The sequence below is a fragment of the Apaloderma vittatum genome, unplaced genomic scaffold, assembly GCF_000703405.1.
Source record: "Apaloderma vittatum isolate BGI_N311 unplaced genomic scaffold, ASM70340v1 scaffold2441, whole genome shotgun sequence".
NCBI classification, from domain to species: Eukaryota; Metazoa; Chordata; class Aves; order Trogoniformes; family Trogonidae; genus Apaloderma; species Apaloderma vittatum.
Window position 1 is genome coordinate 15363 of NW_009698281.1, and position 15617 is coordinate 30979.

Here is a 15617-nt window from a genome sequence, read left to right on the forward strand (position 1 = left end):
ATGCTTCTCAAATGACTTTTTTGTCTTCTCAATAAAAGCTGTAGGAAGAAAGCACATCTAGGACTAAAGTATGCACTTAAAACCTAAAAATAAGCATCCCTCCTTTTCAGCCAAGGAATATTATGATGCTTTCCTCAGCAAATATCACCAATTAAAATAATTTTGGGTTTAATGCAATAGATTTTTGCTTCCCACATACGAAATGAGCCCAGCAAACATTAGTATGGATATTGGGCTTTACTTCCCAGACTTAAACTGGGGGGAACTTAATAGGATTTTATACGCATCCACAGTATTACGACGACGAGTATGCACCACGAAATCCATGCATTCGATTAATCTTATATAAAGCAATACGTATACACATTTGAATAGCGCGCTGTACAAATGCTGTAAATTAAGCTTGAGATCTTCTTGGCCCCAGACTCTATTACATTTTTAATGGTGTTTTACACATCTCACACCACATTAAGCTTCCAATAGAGTTTAACAGTAATCCGCTAACTAAAGAAATCCTCAAAACGTTGAAGCATGTTATCTTGTATAGAAGTTGCACAAGTTACCAGTAATCGTATGGAAACTGATTTTAGAATTGAATAGTTCTTACCATAAGGGGGTATTTAAAATTGTCACTATCAAGGGAGCACTCTTTGGAAGCTACAGCCAAGCCTTGTAAGATGGGAATAAAGATCTGTAAAAACAGGAGTTGATAACTTTATTCAAGAATAAGAATTAATCAAATGACACTATTACTGTACAGAGCACAGAATGTCTCATATATATGTGTACTGCCTCTTAACAAGTGCAATTCTAACCCTTAGAACCAGCCAACAATGAGAGTCAGTCCTTTTCACAAAACGCTAAACAAGTTCAAACAAGCAGAGCTTGATTTTGTTCAATAGGTTGAAGGCATAGAACTATGAGATGGAGAATAAACCTCTGGAAATCCTTTTCTCAGATATTGCAAATAATAAAATCTTATGACATAATTATTTGGTTTTTTACCTATGTCTTACCTGCTTGAAGACCTCTTCATCCTGATAAGTTGTTCTCACCAATTCTTGGATGAAGCCAAATGGGAGATTCCTACACAGCATATATGGTACCAGCAAAGACTGCTGCTGCAATGACCTTTATTTGTTAAAAAATGAAAAAAATATCCAAAACTACTGATTATTTGCAGTAGTACTTGTGGTACTATTTACAACAGTGTCATCTAAGGACGTGCCAGAAAGCAGACTATCATGTAAGCACACCCACTTCTTTCAGTAATAACTAATCTTCTTAACTTACTTGCGGAAATTCACTTGTGGAAATTCATAACACTTTAGTTTAACGAGGCTGGAGGAAAGTAACAGCTTCTGTGTAGTAACTGGTTCTCCCTTCTACTCCTTTCTCATGAAAGAACAACTTTGTCAAGCTCAACTAGTGAAGGACTGACATTTTTTGATGTTTGTTTTCCAGACTAAGAGAGGAATGCAACATCACTCTTTACTGAATTAATACAGTCATTGCTTTGAACTGCTCTCTAGGACTTATGAAAAAGTTTCTCTTTTTTTTTTTCCTCCTTACATACGTAACATACATTACATATATAAAACTTGTTCTAATGTCAACATTGGTTCATGTGAAGAAAAAATCTCGAAGCACGGTGGATAATCGGTGCACCTTTAAAGAATATAGAAATACATCAGAGGGAACAATAAGTCTCCAATGGTAAAGCAATAAACTATTACTCTGGCACATAAATGTATCCTGATCCAAAAAATGATTTTAGTTTTCTTATCAAATCCTCGCAAGAAAAAAATATATCCCAGGACAATCTAACTTGTGATGAACATGAGCTGTAGTTACCTTGGTTGTGTTAGGGATCCCTGTAGCACCAAAGCAGCGTGTGAAATGCACTGGGATCGGATGTTGCTCAGTAACTGGCTCACTGTTGGCTGGCTACACATCTGACAAAAATGACTGGAGTTTAATACAAACTAGAAGCATTCGCAGACAGAACAGACAGGAAATATTCACACAGTATGAACGCAATAGGCACACTAAGATTAGCACTGCTCCAGCTAAAAACTTGTCAGGTTATATATAGAGGGTTGGCTGGTTATTGCCTCCCGAAGAAAAGCTTAAAGCAGAATACAGAATGCTGATAGGGAGCTGCTCTCACAAAAGTATGTTTTACATGGAATAAATTTGGATAAAAAGCAGATCAACAGGGGAAGGACAGTTTCTACCACAATGCTTATTTTAGTAAAACTTACACGATTCAAGTACAATGAATTAATAACAGTCACCAAAGCCATAAAGAAAGCACTATCAACTTCCACCAGCTTTCCCCACTGAGCAGTAAGAGAAGTGTCTGTAGCAGAACTGCTGCAAATTTGTTCACCTGAAACGTACCTTTGGTGCTTTTCTCTCCTCTATTCCAACTCTGTCAAAACACTCAATGAGGTAGTTCAGCATCTCTGTCTCCTTACAATTTTCAATGGTGAAGTGGTCACTGCAGGAATCGGAAACACTTGAGCTGCCAGAGCCTCCCACACTTCAAAACAGACAAAAAGAAGAATCAAAGCATGAGGTACAGTTCTTCACTTGTGCACCACAAAATACTTCACAACCTCTCAACTTCCTCTGTCAATTTTCTGAAGACTCCATCCCATCACACACACGGCTCAATAATAAAGATCATTTCTGTCATCTTTGAAGAGCTCTCCCTTTAACAGCTTGTCCAACTCTGGAAGTTCAGCTGTACTGCACCATGAAGATTCAATCACTTTTTTAATAAGCATCTGAAAGACAGCGACAAGGTGCGTGACTTGAAGATAATCAATAAAGCTTGCTCTCAGGTGCAAGCACCAAAACTGAACAGCCTTTAAGCTGTACCTGACACAGAACTGTTCAGACGCTCAGGATACCACAGCACTTCGTGCCGTGCCGCAGCCTCAGCCCGGGCTCTGTCCATCGCATTCAGACAGGGGGATTTTACCAACACTGTTAACACGAGCCAGCCCACAGAAGGTAAAATCCTGCCACTGCCGAGAAGAGACCTCGGCTGATAGACAGGGCTACAGACAATCACCTTACGAGTTCTAAGGAAGGAGAATAAACAAAACAGCAGGCAATGCATCGAAGCAACTCTTCCTTTTAAGATTTCATCACCTAAAGATCATTTCATTTCAACTCAGTTCATTTCAATTCTCTTACAGTAAAGTATGCCTTTTCATCAAGTAGCACAGCCTCAGGGGGGAGAAAAGAAAGCACCAATATTATAAACATGGGAACTAAATCCACAAAACCAAAAACCATGCTTGAAACGAGAGAAAATATTTTTTTTAAAAAAAGTGAGAAAAGACCCCACAATTCTCAGTTTCGTACTTGTTATCTCAATAGGATCCTTCTCTATGTAACAGCTTGGCAAAGCTAATTAAAAGCAAAATCCTCATTTTACAGATGGGAATCAACACAAGATATATTCACTTTATGTAAAAGGAATTAAAGAAATAGCAGTTACGTGGATGGTCTGCTGCTGTTCCTCAAAGAAAAGTCTGCATGCAGTCAGGGTGGATTTAAATGAAGACCAATTTATAAGCTCCAGATCTTTAACTGGAAAACAAGAGTATGTGTTTCCTTAAATGTAGCTTTTTAAAAATACATTTAAAACTAGGAATTGTGTCAAAATTGGAGTCTCCTTTAAACTGTGAAATAATTTATACTCTAATAACCAAGCTGTACAAACGTATTGTGCAAGGTTTACAGTCCAACCAATATACAAGGGAAAGGTTATTACCGCTAAGCATCTGGTAGCTCAGCATGTTAAGAAATGTAACTTCCACTGGGAGCAGCCTCTTTTTGCAGAGAAAAATTGTTTTCAGTTATTAAACTAAACCATGCAAAACATAGGTCTATTAAAACAGTGCACAGTAACCACAAAATCATACATGTTTTCTTTTCTACTGTCTCTCTTTTAAACCTCGACTTCTCACATGCCGCTCAAAAATTACCCTTTTAAGAACACCAATTTTTAAACAAAAAAAATCCAACTACTTCTACAGTTAGTCATTCTGTTAATGACTTCGCTGCAGCAGTAACTGAAATTATTCCAATGCAAAGCTCATACGTCCTTCACGTACATACTGAATGCCTTGGTATTTTCAGAATTCAAGTTGTTGCATAATCGTACAGTCACTGTGTTTACAAGTTAACTAACATTTTACTGCTGTCTGCAGAATGCCAGGACATAATATACAAACTGGGACTCCAGAAGCACGGTGGCCTCAGAAACCCTTACCAAAGGCTTTGCAACTCTATTTGACAATTTGATTAAATTGCCAACAGGATAAAAACGAACAGAAGAGTGAGGGGAAATAACCCTAAATTCCTCGTACACAAAACACCCTAAACACGTGTTACCAAGTTCACTCTTGTGCAATTGGACTGGAGTGGAAAAGAGGAGATCCTCTGCAAAGGTAAACGCAGAGCTCTTCTCTAGATCCTCTTTTCTCTTGGCACATCCAGTGTTCTGCAGGTTTTCTCGCACAGTTACCTGGCTAGCTTCCAAACAGAACTCGCTAATATCAATTCTATTTTTGTTTTCCCGTACCTTAAGGTCACACAAGTGAAAGGGTTTTGCTATATCATTAGGAAGTTCTACCATAAAATATTCTGCTCTCTCCATTCCTGCCTGTTTCAGTTACAGCGGCCTCTACTACCTACCACATCAAAGGACCACTTTAAACTTCCAGGTGTATTTTCTTTACAGGCTAGAGGAGCGACCCTCAGCTGTCAAACAGCAATGAATCCTCAACAAAGTCACACTGTTTGCATCATCTGGCTACTTGTCACTGTATCTTTTTCTACGTGTTAACCTTCGTCCTCACTTTCCAGTTTTTGACAGACAAGCACACACATGATGTACTATTGGTTTTCAAATTACAGCCATGAGTGAATAACATTCCTTCTACTCATACAGTCAATGAGGATTTCCACTCAAACACCACGCCAGAAACCATGCTCATTAAACCTAAAGTATAAGTTAATCATGTTGCATTTTATCTTGGTCATCTCTTCAAAAAGAGCCGACTAACTGGCATGCATTACACACGTTCATATGTCATCTCAAAAACCCATCTAAATCATCTCCTTGGCTTTAGTCATTTCCCAAGTTACTTTGAAGAACACGTGACACTACACGACTGTTAGTTCCTAAGCAACCCAACATGCAGGTTACATTCTCTTTCTTCAATACCTGGACCCAAACTGGACACAAGAAAAATCATCATCTTCATTTTCTTCATCACTACTGTCCTCAGACACATCAGAAACGGCAAGAGGGAAGGAGAAAGGGTTGTCGTACATACTACCACAACAAAAATGAAAAAGGCCATCAGATTTGGTTTTAAGCCAAAAGAAACACTAAATGGTAGCTTTTGTTTTTAAGTCTGCCAAAAAACAGCATCTTCTCTAAACATGCAGACAACAGATAACTCCACGTTAGTAAAACCAAGACTACACTAACATGCTCTCTCACACTTCTGCAAGTTATTCACATATCCAAACGTCACACATTAGCAAATCAAAAAATTAAAAAGAATTTTTGAGACCTAACAAAAATGATGGCGGAGGCAGGAATATTTAGACATGACCAAGTAATAAGTATTATAAACTCTAAAGCAGTGGCTTCGAAACGTTGCGTGCTCGTTCTCGCTCCTGCAAGGACTGGGGATTCCAGGAGCAACCAACAGAGCAAGTGCAGGAGTACTTGGCCCGGCATACTGAAACGGGCTAATCTGTAATTTAAATCTATGCACTAAGGAATCAAATCTAACACAGCAAGTAACAATTTTCAACAAATCAACCAAAGCCCTACTAAGAAAACTGATTTCAAAGCAGGAGGTTCTCTTTGGTTTACCAGCCAACAGGAGCAACTGACCAGAAAGCAAATAGTTTAACTGGAACGGATGTAAGAAAAGGTGAAAATTAGAACAGTATTGCTACCTTTAAAGTAACTACATTCACTTCAAATGCTCACAGAGACAGGTTTAACATTTTGGCAAAGATAGCTTGTTAGGAAGTCAACGTATTAGCACAAACCGAAACACAGAAATCAAGTCGGGGTAAGTAGGGTGAGCTCAGCACAAACAGAAGTACTTCCAAATTGCACGATTATGCCACACCCTGCACAGCACACATTAAACACTCTTTTGTTCTTGTGAAATACCTAGAAGGAATCCTGTTCAGTAAAGAAGAACGCCTGCGCAAGGGACTGGGTGAAGCAGTAAACAAAGGTGGACCCATTGTTGTGGGTCTCTGTCTGGATGTGATGACTGGCGTGGCTGGAGGGCTAGCAGCCACGGCTGGAGGGCTTGGTGAACTAGATGGGATGGAAATATTCAAGGAACGCGGGATGGAAGAAGCTGAAAAGCCTCCAGAATGGGCCACGGTGTAGGGCCGGTACCTCGGAGAGGAAGGCTGCGTCCAGGAAGGGCTCGTGGCTGTGAGGTGAGAGCTGACAGTAATGCAAGGCACAGATGTGGTGGCAACCGAACTGGCTGGTGGGGTAAGAGATGAACCAGTCATTGGTACATAGCTTGTGAAATTGGTAGTAGGAGCTGGACTAGTCCCATAGAGACTAAACCAGTTACAGGGGAAAAAGAAAAAAAAAAAAAAAAAAAAAAAAAAGCAATGATTTAGGATATGAAGAAGAAGGGTAAAAAAAGATAAAATGAGCAAGAGAAGCTCTTGCCCTTCTCACGTCTCTTCAGCAATAATTCTGCAGCTCACGCACATTATTCCTTTTTACTCAGGCTGAATAAAACTATGTTATAGTCTGCATACTTAAACTGAGCCTTCACTGATGTAAGTTAGAGATACATCTCAGACAGAACCAGCTACATGGCTTCAACCTATCAAATACAGTTCTAGCAACGGCACCGTAATGAAAAACGGTGAAATGGAGGGACTTTCACACGAAAAAGAGTGAAGAATTTAAAAAATCTATTCTATTTCTTGTTCTTGGGGCATTTCTATGACTCTCTGTCTTTCTCTTCTAGTCTATCGGTCACCACTCAAGTGAAATCAGTATTCAGTTATAATCAGAAGTCACCTGGATAATGAACTGGAACCAAAGGAGCCCACGTTACAGAACATGGGGCTGCTTCCCGGGTTAGAGCCCATGTTTAAGATGAGGCTTCTGTCCGGAGAGCGGGCAGCTGCAGCAATCGGTTGGGATGTAGCTGTCAGGCTAGCAAATGGGTTCTCGTCCCTGGACTGGGTGGACATCATCAGCACTTCCATCAAAATCTGCCCAATCAAGTCCTTAAAATCTGAAAACACTGGCAAGAATAAAAGAAGGGAGTTAGTATCCTCACTACTGTCTTCACCTGCACACTAGTCAGAGACGTAAACATGATCAGAGATTCCAACGGAAAAGGACAGTAAGCTACTTCTGTGGATTAAGAGCTGCTTTCAGCAGAAACAGACCGACACATTTCTAACTATCTCTCAGTCTGTATTAACTAGGTTCTGGTATTACTGCTAAAAAAACCAAACAAACAACTTTTAGGGAAAGTACAAAAGATCACAGATCACCCAATGTTTAAAGCTGTCTTGTCCACCCTTCTCCCTTTCCCACCCTGCTGCAGAGTTGGGCAAGTCGTGTCAAAGAAAGAAAAAACATACACACACACTCCACATACCTCTGCACATAAAATATCAATTTTGAATTTGGTCATGTCTTCTAGCTTACATATAAAATATAATTTGTTATATAAAATAATGAGGAATTCTTAGCTTCTCAAACTAACCCCTGAATATCTACTATGATGCAAGACAACCCATTAATTCATTAAAAGGTTCCCCCCCAAAAAAAAAAAATCCAGCAACATTGCGATACGAGGACACCAGTTTGACAAGAGAAGACACAACCAGGAGGAGCCCTTCAATTTACTGACACAGGAGCTGTGACCCGTCACTTCAATATTCCTGTTCGGGACTCCCTTTCCTGCTAAATCTGCCAACAGCAGATGCTGAAAAAGACCACAAGTAGGTGGCTCCAGCACTGTTGCAAAGTCAGAAAAAACTAAAACTAAAAGGGTAGGAAACGTGCCACCCAACTGAAATAATGCCTTAGCAACGGGAAGAGTTCCCATACCTACCTTCCTTTGGGTTCTGCTTAAACTGGGCAGAGAGTGAATTCAGGAAGATCACATCTCTGTCTCGGTCCTTCCAAGAGACTCGGAAGATCTTACAGACCAGCTGTAAAGCTTGCTCCTCAGACACTTCAGACCCAGACAGAGGCTCCTAGGAGGGGGCAGGGGATAAAATATAAAAAAAAAAAAGAACTTATTTGCAATAGTATTAGTCAATTCACAATCAGACGCAGGTCTTCTTTAAACAGCTTCAGATGAATTCTTAACGGCAGATTTTGTATGATATGAAGGAACATAGATACATTTGTCAAAATTTATTTAGGGGGGGAAAAAAAAACAACTGAAGAAACACAGAAGTGATTGAGAAAAGATGTGGCAGAAATGTGCAAATCCAGTAGGAAACAAATTCCCAAATAAATTTGAAAACCATGTATTAAAAAGGGAAACTTCACCAAGATACCTAGGAAGCCTGCTTTAAAGAATTAATTGGAGATTCAATTTCTCCTTGTGCACAAGCATTTTAAGAGTTTCTTGTAAAAATGAAGAAGGAGCAAGCCTGCCCCAAGCATTAGGGACCTGGTTTAGTGGTGGACCCGACATCGCTGGGTTAACAATTGGACTCGATCTTAAAGGTTTTTCCCAACCTAAATCCAATTCCATTCTACGATTCTAAGTAATTACCCCTGGGAGAGGCAGCATCTAAGAACATTTCCAAAACATAAAGGACAGGTCAGCAACACAACACTGTCCTCCCCTACGCTCTTCTAATCAACTTTAAAAGCAGCACACTACACAAACCAGACAACTGAGCTGCACGCAGTTTCAAAGATGGAAAAGTTTTAGCTTGGAGGCTATTTTCCTGCATGAGTTGTAGATATTCACTAGATTTAACAAACCCCAAACACTGATATTTGACTAAGTAAAACGCACATTGTACTGGCAATTATCATACTTCTTGAGATAATAAAACTGTTTTCTTTTAGAAAAAGATAAGTTAATGAGGAAGAACAAAATGCAGATACAAAAAACCAAGGTTGCCACTAAAAAGCTCCCTTTTCTTTTTTTCCAAAAGCTTTCCCTCAAACCATTTAATAAACCATATATTTTGGCACATTAATACTTTTTTAATGATTTAATCGCTCTACTAGTATTTTACTCTTTCCAAGTATTTGTACTTCTCCTGCCTATTTCTGCAAGGAACCCTTTGTTACTGACATCATTTCCAATGCAGACACCCAGGTGAGAAATTTTTTTTCCATCAATGAGGACTATGGTGTCTTCTACCCACTTAACTTCCTGGTATCTCCAAACGAGTAAGAGGAGTTGAACCAAGTCTGTAAAGCTTTATTTCACTTTCCACTGCTCCCCACCCCCTGTTTCAAGATTGTCCTTGATTCCAAGCTATTTATTTCACCGTAGCACAAGGCAAGCTGTCCGACTGCCTGATTTGCAGCTAGGAACTGACTGGAAAGGGTTCTGCAGCAGGGTTACCGCTACGTGGCTTTAAGCCAGGCTTTTACCAACTGACCTTATTACTGACAGTGCAGGAATAAACAAAGACGTCTAATGAGCACTGCAAGAATTGTTGTACAAACTTCCCTACATTGATGTCCCATTTCTTTATTTTGCACAGGCCTTAAAACCAAATGAGAGAGGACAATTTTAGGAGTGAATTAGAACTTTGTACCGGCTTTTTTTTTTACTTCAAAGGGTTCTAGCACCTATCTAAAGCTTGATACTCTTATTTATTTTCCTGTAATGTCTTTAGAAAAACCTTATTAAATAGCATTACTTCAGCATACTTAACATCTGAAGCAGTACTTTGTTAGTAGACTTCTAAGAGCTGTAGAAATTAGCAGTTTGAGATAAGGGAAATGCAGCTTTAATCTCTGAAATTGACATTTTTTTCTTCCCACAAATTTTCATGAGGAAATACAGCAAAAAAATTGTTCACAGATGACACCTGAGGGCTAAGTACGTCCCTCTCAAAAGCACGTATTCAAAATATAGACGTAACTGAATTCACTGCAAGCTGTATCTCTGCACCGCTTCTCCATCCAGCCAACATAAAACCAACTAACCTTGTCCGTCAGACTCCTTTTCTCCCTGCGATCATTCTCATCGACCTCCATGTTTTCAATTCCTGAATCCACATCTACCTGGGACATACTGTAAGCAGAAAGAAGAGAAAAAAGCCTATGAACTTGTAGAAAGCTGCAGACATTCCTCTGTGAGATGCCGACTGAAAAAGCGACACCTTAAGCAAAAGCAGCAGAGATAAAAAACAATGCAACAGGAAGAGCGATATGCACAAGCAGCAATTAAAATCACTAGGTGATAAATGCTTTTCACAGTACAGTTAGTTTGAATTCAAGAAACAATTCTAATTTTTTTCCGTAGGCAATAAAAACTACACGGCTATCACATCCCATAACCTTTTCTTTTTTAAAGACTGCAGCTGAACTGGCCCCACCAGACATAGTCATCACTTAATGCTTTGTCTTTTATCACTGTAGGTCAGTAATTCCCATTAAAACCAGACCAGAAAAAGCATCAGAGTGGTCTGAACAGTGCATCATCTTTAAGCATTAACTATTGCATTAACAAGCTGGAAGTGAAAAATGGCAGAATATTGCCCGGGGTAAGAGGTTTTGATGATTCGCGTTGCACAATATTTGCCGGCTTAGACAAGCTGCGTTGTTTACCTTTTCTCACAGGAGACACTATCAATATCCATGCTCTGAGACCGAGAGAGAGACTGAGATTGTGTTTCAAGGCTGTTAGATGGAGAACTGCTGAGTGAACTCACTCCTTCGCTGCTCTGGCTTCGGTGGGCTACTCCTAGAGAAAAGGCACCACCCAGATTACTACTACAGAGATGAGAAGGCACTACACAGTTATGTGGATGGAAACGGAGAAGAAATAATGGTTTTCAATCCAGCTCTTAAGCACTCTTAGTAATGCATTAGGAAATAAATGTTAATAATATTCACATTTGACTACAGATAATCACATTTTCTACTTCCTCTTCTAGCAGCATAGGAACGCTTACCTGCATTACAACATAGGGACAAAAACTCAATCTGCCTCAATAAAGTGCCCTATTGCTCCCTATACAGGGCGCCGGTTAACTCAATCAGTTGAGCGTGGCACTGACAACGCCAAGGTCGCGGGTTCGATTCCTGTTCGGTCCCCATGTGTTGCCTGATCTAGTCGAGAGGTGGCGTCCCTGGCGACAGGGAGGCTGGATTAAAATGATCTCTAAGGTCCCTTCCAGCTTAGGCCATTCTAGGATTCTATATTAGGCTGCAAATTAGTATCCAGAGAACACTCAGGTCTTAAAATAAAAAAGTGAAAATGATGCATGCGGTAAAATTAATTTGCATTGGTACTCAGAAAATAATTTAACAAGCAGATTGTCCAAACGCCCATGTTCTAGAACTAAAGACATGTAATGGCACTGAAGTATAGCAGGACAACACAGAACACATATCAAACTTGCATATATCACAGGATATTTGTGTAACGTAAATTTTTCTCAGTTTTGGTCAAAGCTTCTACAGTTAGTAACTTCAGGGCTGTAGCTAAGTATTACCATTTATTTATAAACAAACAACATTCTTGAGCCCACTGGGTTTTCAGTACAAAGACTAGAGAGAGGAACCGAGATCCTCCAAGAAAAGCTGGATTTCACTTAACCACCTATTTGCCAGCATTAACTAACTGTCTGCAAAAGATTTCACCCAGGAAGCAAGAAGATGTCAAGAAAAACTCCATTTCAGTTCAAAACAGCTATTTCTTCCAGTCTTGGATGCTGAAGCTTTGACACTCTAAGTCCTTGCACAAGGCACAGACCCAAAGCCTACTCTGAACTGAGTCGCTCAGGTCAACCAGGTTAAAAGCAAAATTATGAAGACCACACACTGGCTGTCATCCACTGCTTTTTTTCAAAATACGTACAAAAGAATGATCGTATTTTCCAGCAAATTGATGAGGAAGTCTTATCTCACTGTGACATGCAACTTCTTCTAAAAACGGCTGTGCACAAGGACACTATTCTGCTGGGGCTGCTCTCTGTGCGTCCAAATGAATTACAACCCTCTGCAGTCGTTTTAGCCTAGTGCTCAAAGGAACTCCTGCAAACCACACAGCGTTAGCCCAGTCTCCATTTATGCTGAATAAATACAGCAGGTAATCAGTCGTGAACGTTTCTTCCTGATCTATTCCCCGACTTAACCCTATCGCTCACGCTGGTGTGAACAAGACGTGCGTTATTTACCAGCTGCGGCGAACAGCACTGCAGGAAGCAAACACTATCCCGACTCGGTAACTTCTGCTTGTGGTCATCAAACAATCTAGTCTGGATAATTAGTCCAGTGCAGACAGACGAATTCTCAAAACACAAGTCTCTAAGGTGTTAACTAGCTGACCCCTTCCCTTCAAACCAGGACAAACCTGTCTGCCAGCGCACAAACTCTTTCACCTTCAGGTTCGTGTTTTCACACCTCCTGCTCTGTTGGCATCACGTTTATCAGGACCTCAGCTACTTGAAAATTAACAATTTATTTTTCTCAGGTTATTTTTTTCACCTGCATTATGATCCACCTCACCATCCAGTTGCTAAGGACTGCAGAGGGAGAGGCAGTGAGAAATACTGCTTTTAGCGAGAGTCAGGCCTAAGGGAGGTGAAAATAGTCAGGTAACCACACGCTGAGTGAACACAGCAAGTGAGCTCTGCACTGGTCTTAAAAAAAGTCACCTGTGCTTCTAGGTTGCTGCCTACAATCATGAGGACAAATCACAGTGCTAAATTCCATCTGCAACAGGCTTTTCTCAGGAAATGCTTTTGATAGCTTTTCTCTGTCCTGCTTTGGGTTCAAAATGAGCAGGAAGAAGTCACTTCCACGTATTTCAGAACAGCGCTGTAATTAAACTACAAGACTTAAGGTTGTAAATTACTGCAATTGCCACAGGGAAACACATAAATTTTCAGAAAGCAAATAGGTAAACAGATAAATAATTCTGCATGCTTCGCACGGAGCATCGCAAAAGTACAATTTCTGTCAAATTATTAGAAATCACCTGGAGCACTGTGTGCAATTTTGGGCACCTCAATGTAAGAACATCAAACAGCTGGACTCAATGAATCTTTTCCAACCTTAATGATTCTATGATACTGAAAACCTGTTTAAAACATTCTTGACCTTTGTTTTGAGATCAGTTTTGTGAACCTTTTAGCTTAAGACTGCAAAAGGCAAAACAATTTGTTTTCAGATAAAGATCATAATGCTGGAAAACGTGTCAATTTGTTTTCACTTCCAAGAAAGCCAAATTGAAAACAAAATTTTATTACTTCTTTTAGATCAAAAGTGGCATTATATATAAAAATACTACATTCACCTCTCTACAAAGCAATCCTCCCACCCTTCCATGCTTTCTGCATTTGTCTGATTTTAACAGATCAGGCATTATTTGTATTTTCTGAAACAAATACAATTTGTATTCGCTGCAGCAAACAGGGGAATTGGTGAAGTACAAAGGAGAAAGCAAATACTTCATTCTTACGTTGACAACACGCAGTCACAGCCTACTATTTTTAATTGTGCCAAACGCTAGTAATTAAAGATCAAAAATGAACTTGGGACTGATTCCTAAAATGTACCTAGAAACCAATCAAGAAAAACTGTATTGCAAGACTGAAAAGGATTTTTTTCCCTGTCTCCTTGACAGCTCGGTTTTCTTTTATGTACTATCAAACTTTGAGCTTTGGCAACCCATAACTTAAATGTCATTAGTTTACTGATACCTGGAAAAAAATTGCGCCTAACTATTTGGTATTGAAATAAGGAAATGAAAACCAAAAGTCCATTAACCATGTTAGAACACTTCTTTCTGAAAATCGCTCCCAGTGGCAGCAGAAACACCAGTAGTAGCCCTCCTGTTCTAAAGACGAGGAGTTGCGCAACAGCTTCCAGCAGAGCTACAACAACAACATCGTCACCAAGGTGCCGCCCTACCTGATGCCCCGATCGGCGAGGTAGCTGGGGTCATGCTGTGGACACTGAGGCCGAGACTATGGGATGGCCCCGGGGCTGGCGCCACTACAGGTGGCCCGGGGGGGGTTTCTCTCTGCGGTGACGTGAGGGGCGTCGTAGGCTGAGAAGACGGTCCGCCCGCCAACCGAGCGAGGCGCCTTCGACGAATCTGCACGAGGGAAATAAAAGAAACGAGTTGGTGGCACGTCCGGCTGCGCAGGCTCCCCGCGGCCGCCCTTCGGCCCTCCGACGCGGCAGGACTGTTCCCTCCGACATGGCACAGCTCTTCCTTCACCCCTCCAGCCCTGCAGGGAGAGAAGCTTTGCTCGATAATCTGCTAAACAGAGCCAAGTCTTGCTGCCATTTCTCTGTTCTGCACGACAACGCTAAAATACGTACTTAAAACCTAAACATCGAGGGCATTTGCTGCCTTGGAAAGCCATTTGCTGCTTTGGAAAGCCATTTGCGCTGGGAACACCGTGTCTGTCCCTCGAACAGTTGTGTCAGACAAGTTTAACATTTACTGCTCAGCAATTTCGAAACCTGTAGCGCTCCTCCCCACTTATTTTGGCCTTTGATGAAACAAACTGCATTAATCTGATAAAAGGGACAATATAAATGTGACCTTTGCCTTAATTTCACACCACATGATACTAATAAAACCACCCGTGCTAAAGGAGATCCAACTGAAAGTTATTTAATCTGAAACACGCTGAAAATACACAACTCATCTGCTGGACAGAAGCATCCTGAGATGTGAAGAGAGTAAATAGCATCCTCTCATCACATGGAATTTAAAAAAAAAAACAGGTTTTTGCACGTTACTAAAGACAGAGAAGCATCTGCCTTCAAAATGCGACTTTAGAAAACTGTTACGAACCTAACGTTCCTAAAGCTTGAAAGGGGCCCAGCACAAAAGCACCAGACTGGAGGGTGTCCACTCCCGGGAAAAATAAGCAAGTCGTGTTATTCCCTCCCGGTGTTGTGCCACCCCAGCACCGCAGGCAGCGTATCGCTCTGCGTTTCTGCTCAGAATCCTAAAGAACTGCCAAGCAAGTGCAAGAGTGAACAAAAGATTTGTGTCAAGCCGATGTCTCTGCTACGTGGCTGTAGTCACTTAATGGCTTATGAAACCTGCTCCAACAGGAAGAAGAACAAATCAAATTAAATCAGACTTCAAAAACTGTGGGAGAAACAGTGTCTGGAACTACATCTCTCTCCATGACAGGTGTCACCACATGAACATGGATAGCAGCTAGAAAATAAACTCCTTTTTTGTTTGTTTGGGGTTTTTTTTTAAGAAAGAAAAAAACCAAACAAGCTTTGATTAAAATGTCTGATTCCCTCCCACATGTCAAGCAAAATAGGGGAGCTTATTGCCTAAATAAATTGTTTAGCTTTGCCATGAAGCAGAAGCTGTACATCTTATGGT

The 15617-nt window shown here is 40.5% G+C and overlaps 1 protein-coding gene across 1 annotated transcript in view; it reads right to left on the minus strand.

Moving 5' to 3' along the window:
• The window catches only part of UBE4B (ubiquitination factor E4B), a 29549-nt gene extending 15348 nt beyond the window's left edge, over positions 1–14201 (minus strand). The window contains exons 1-12 of the mRNA XM_009877934.1: positions 14168–14201; positions 10856–10991; positions 10232–10319; positions 8157–8301; positions 7106–7334; positions 6458–6631; positions 6221–6373; positions 5249–5359; positions 2404–2545; positions 1855–1955; positions 1017–1131; positions 608–691 (exon numbers count right to left, since the gene is read on the minus strand). Of these exons, the coding sequence (XP_009876236.1) occupies positions 608–691; positions 1017–1131; positions 1855–1955; positions 2404–2545; positions 5249–5359; positions 6221–6373; positions 6458–6631; positions 7106–7334; positions 8157–8301; positions 10232–10319; positions 10856–10991; positions 14168–14201 (1512 nt within the window). The remainder of the gene's footprint in view (positions 1–607; positions 692–1016; positions 1132–1854; positions 1956–2403; positions 2546–5248; positions 5360–6220; positions 6374–6457; positions 6632–7105; positions 7335–8156; positions 8302–10231; positions 10320–10855; positions 10992–14167) is intronic.
• Positions 14202–15617: the final 1416 nt, after the last annotated feature.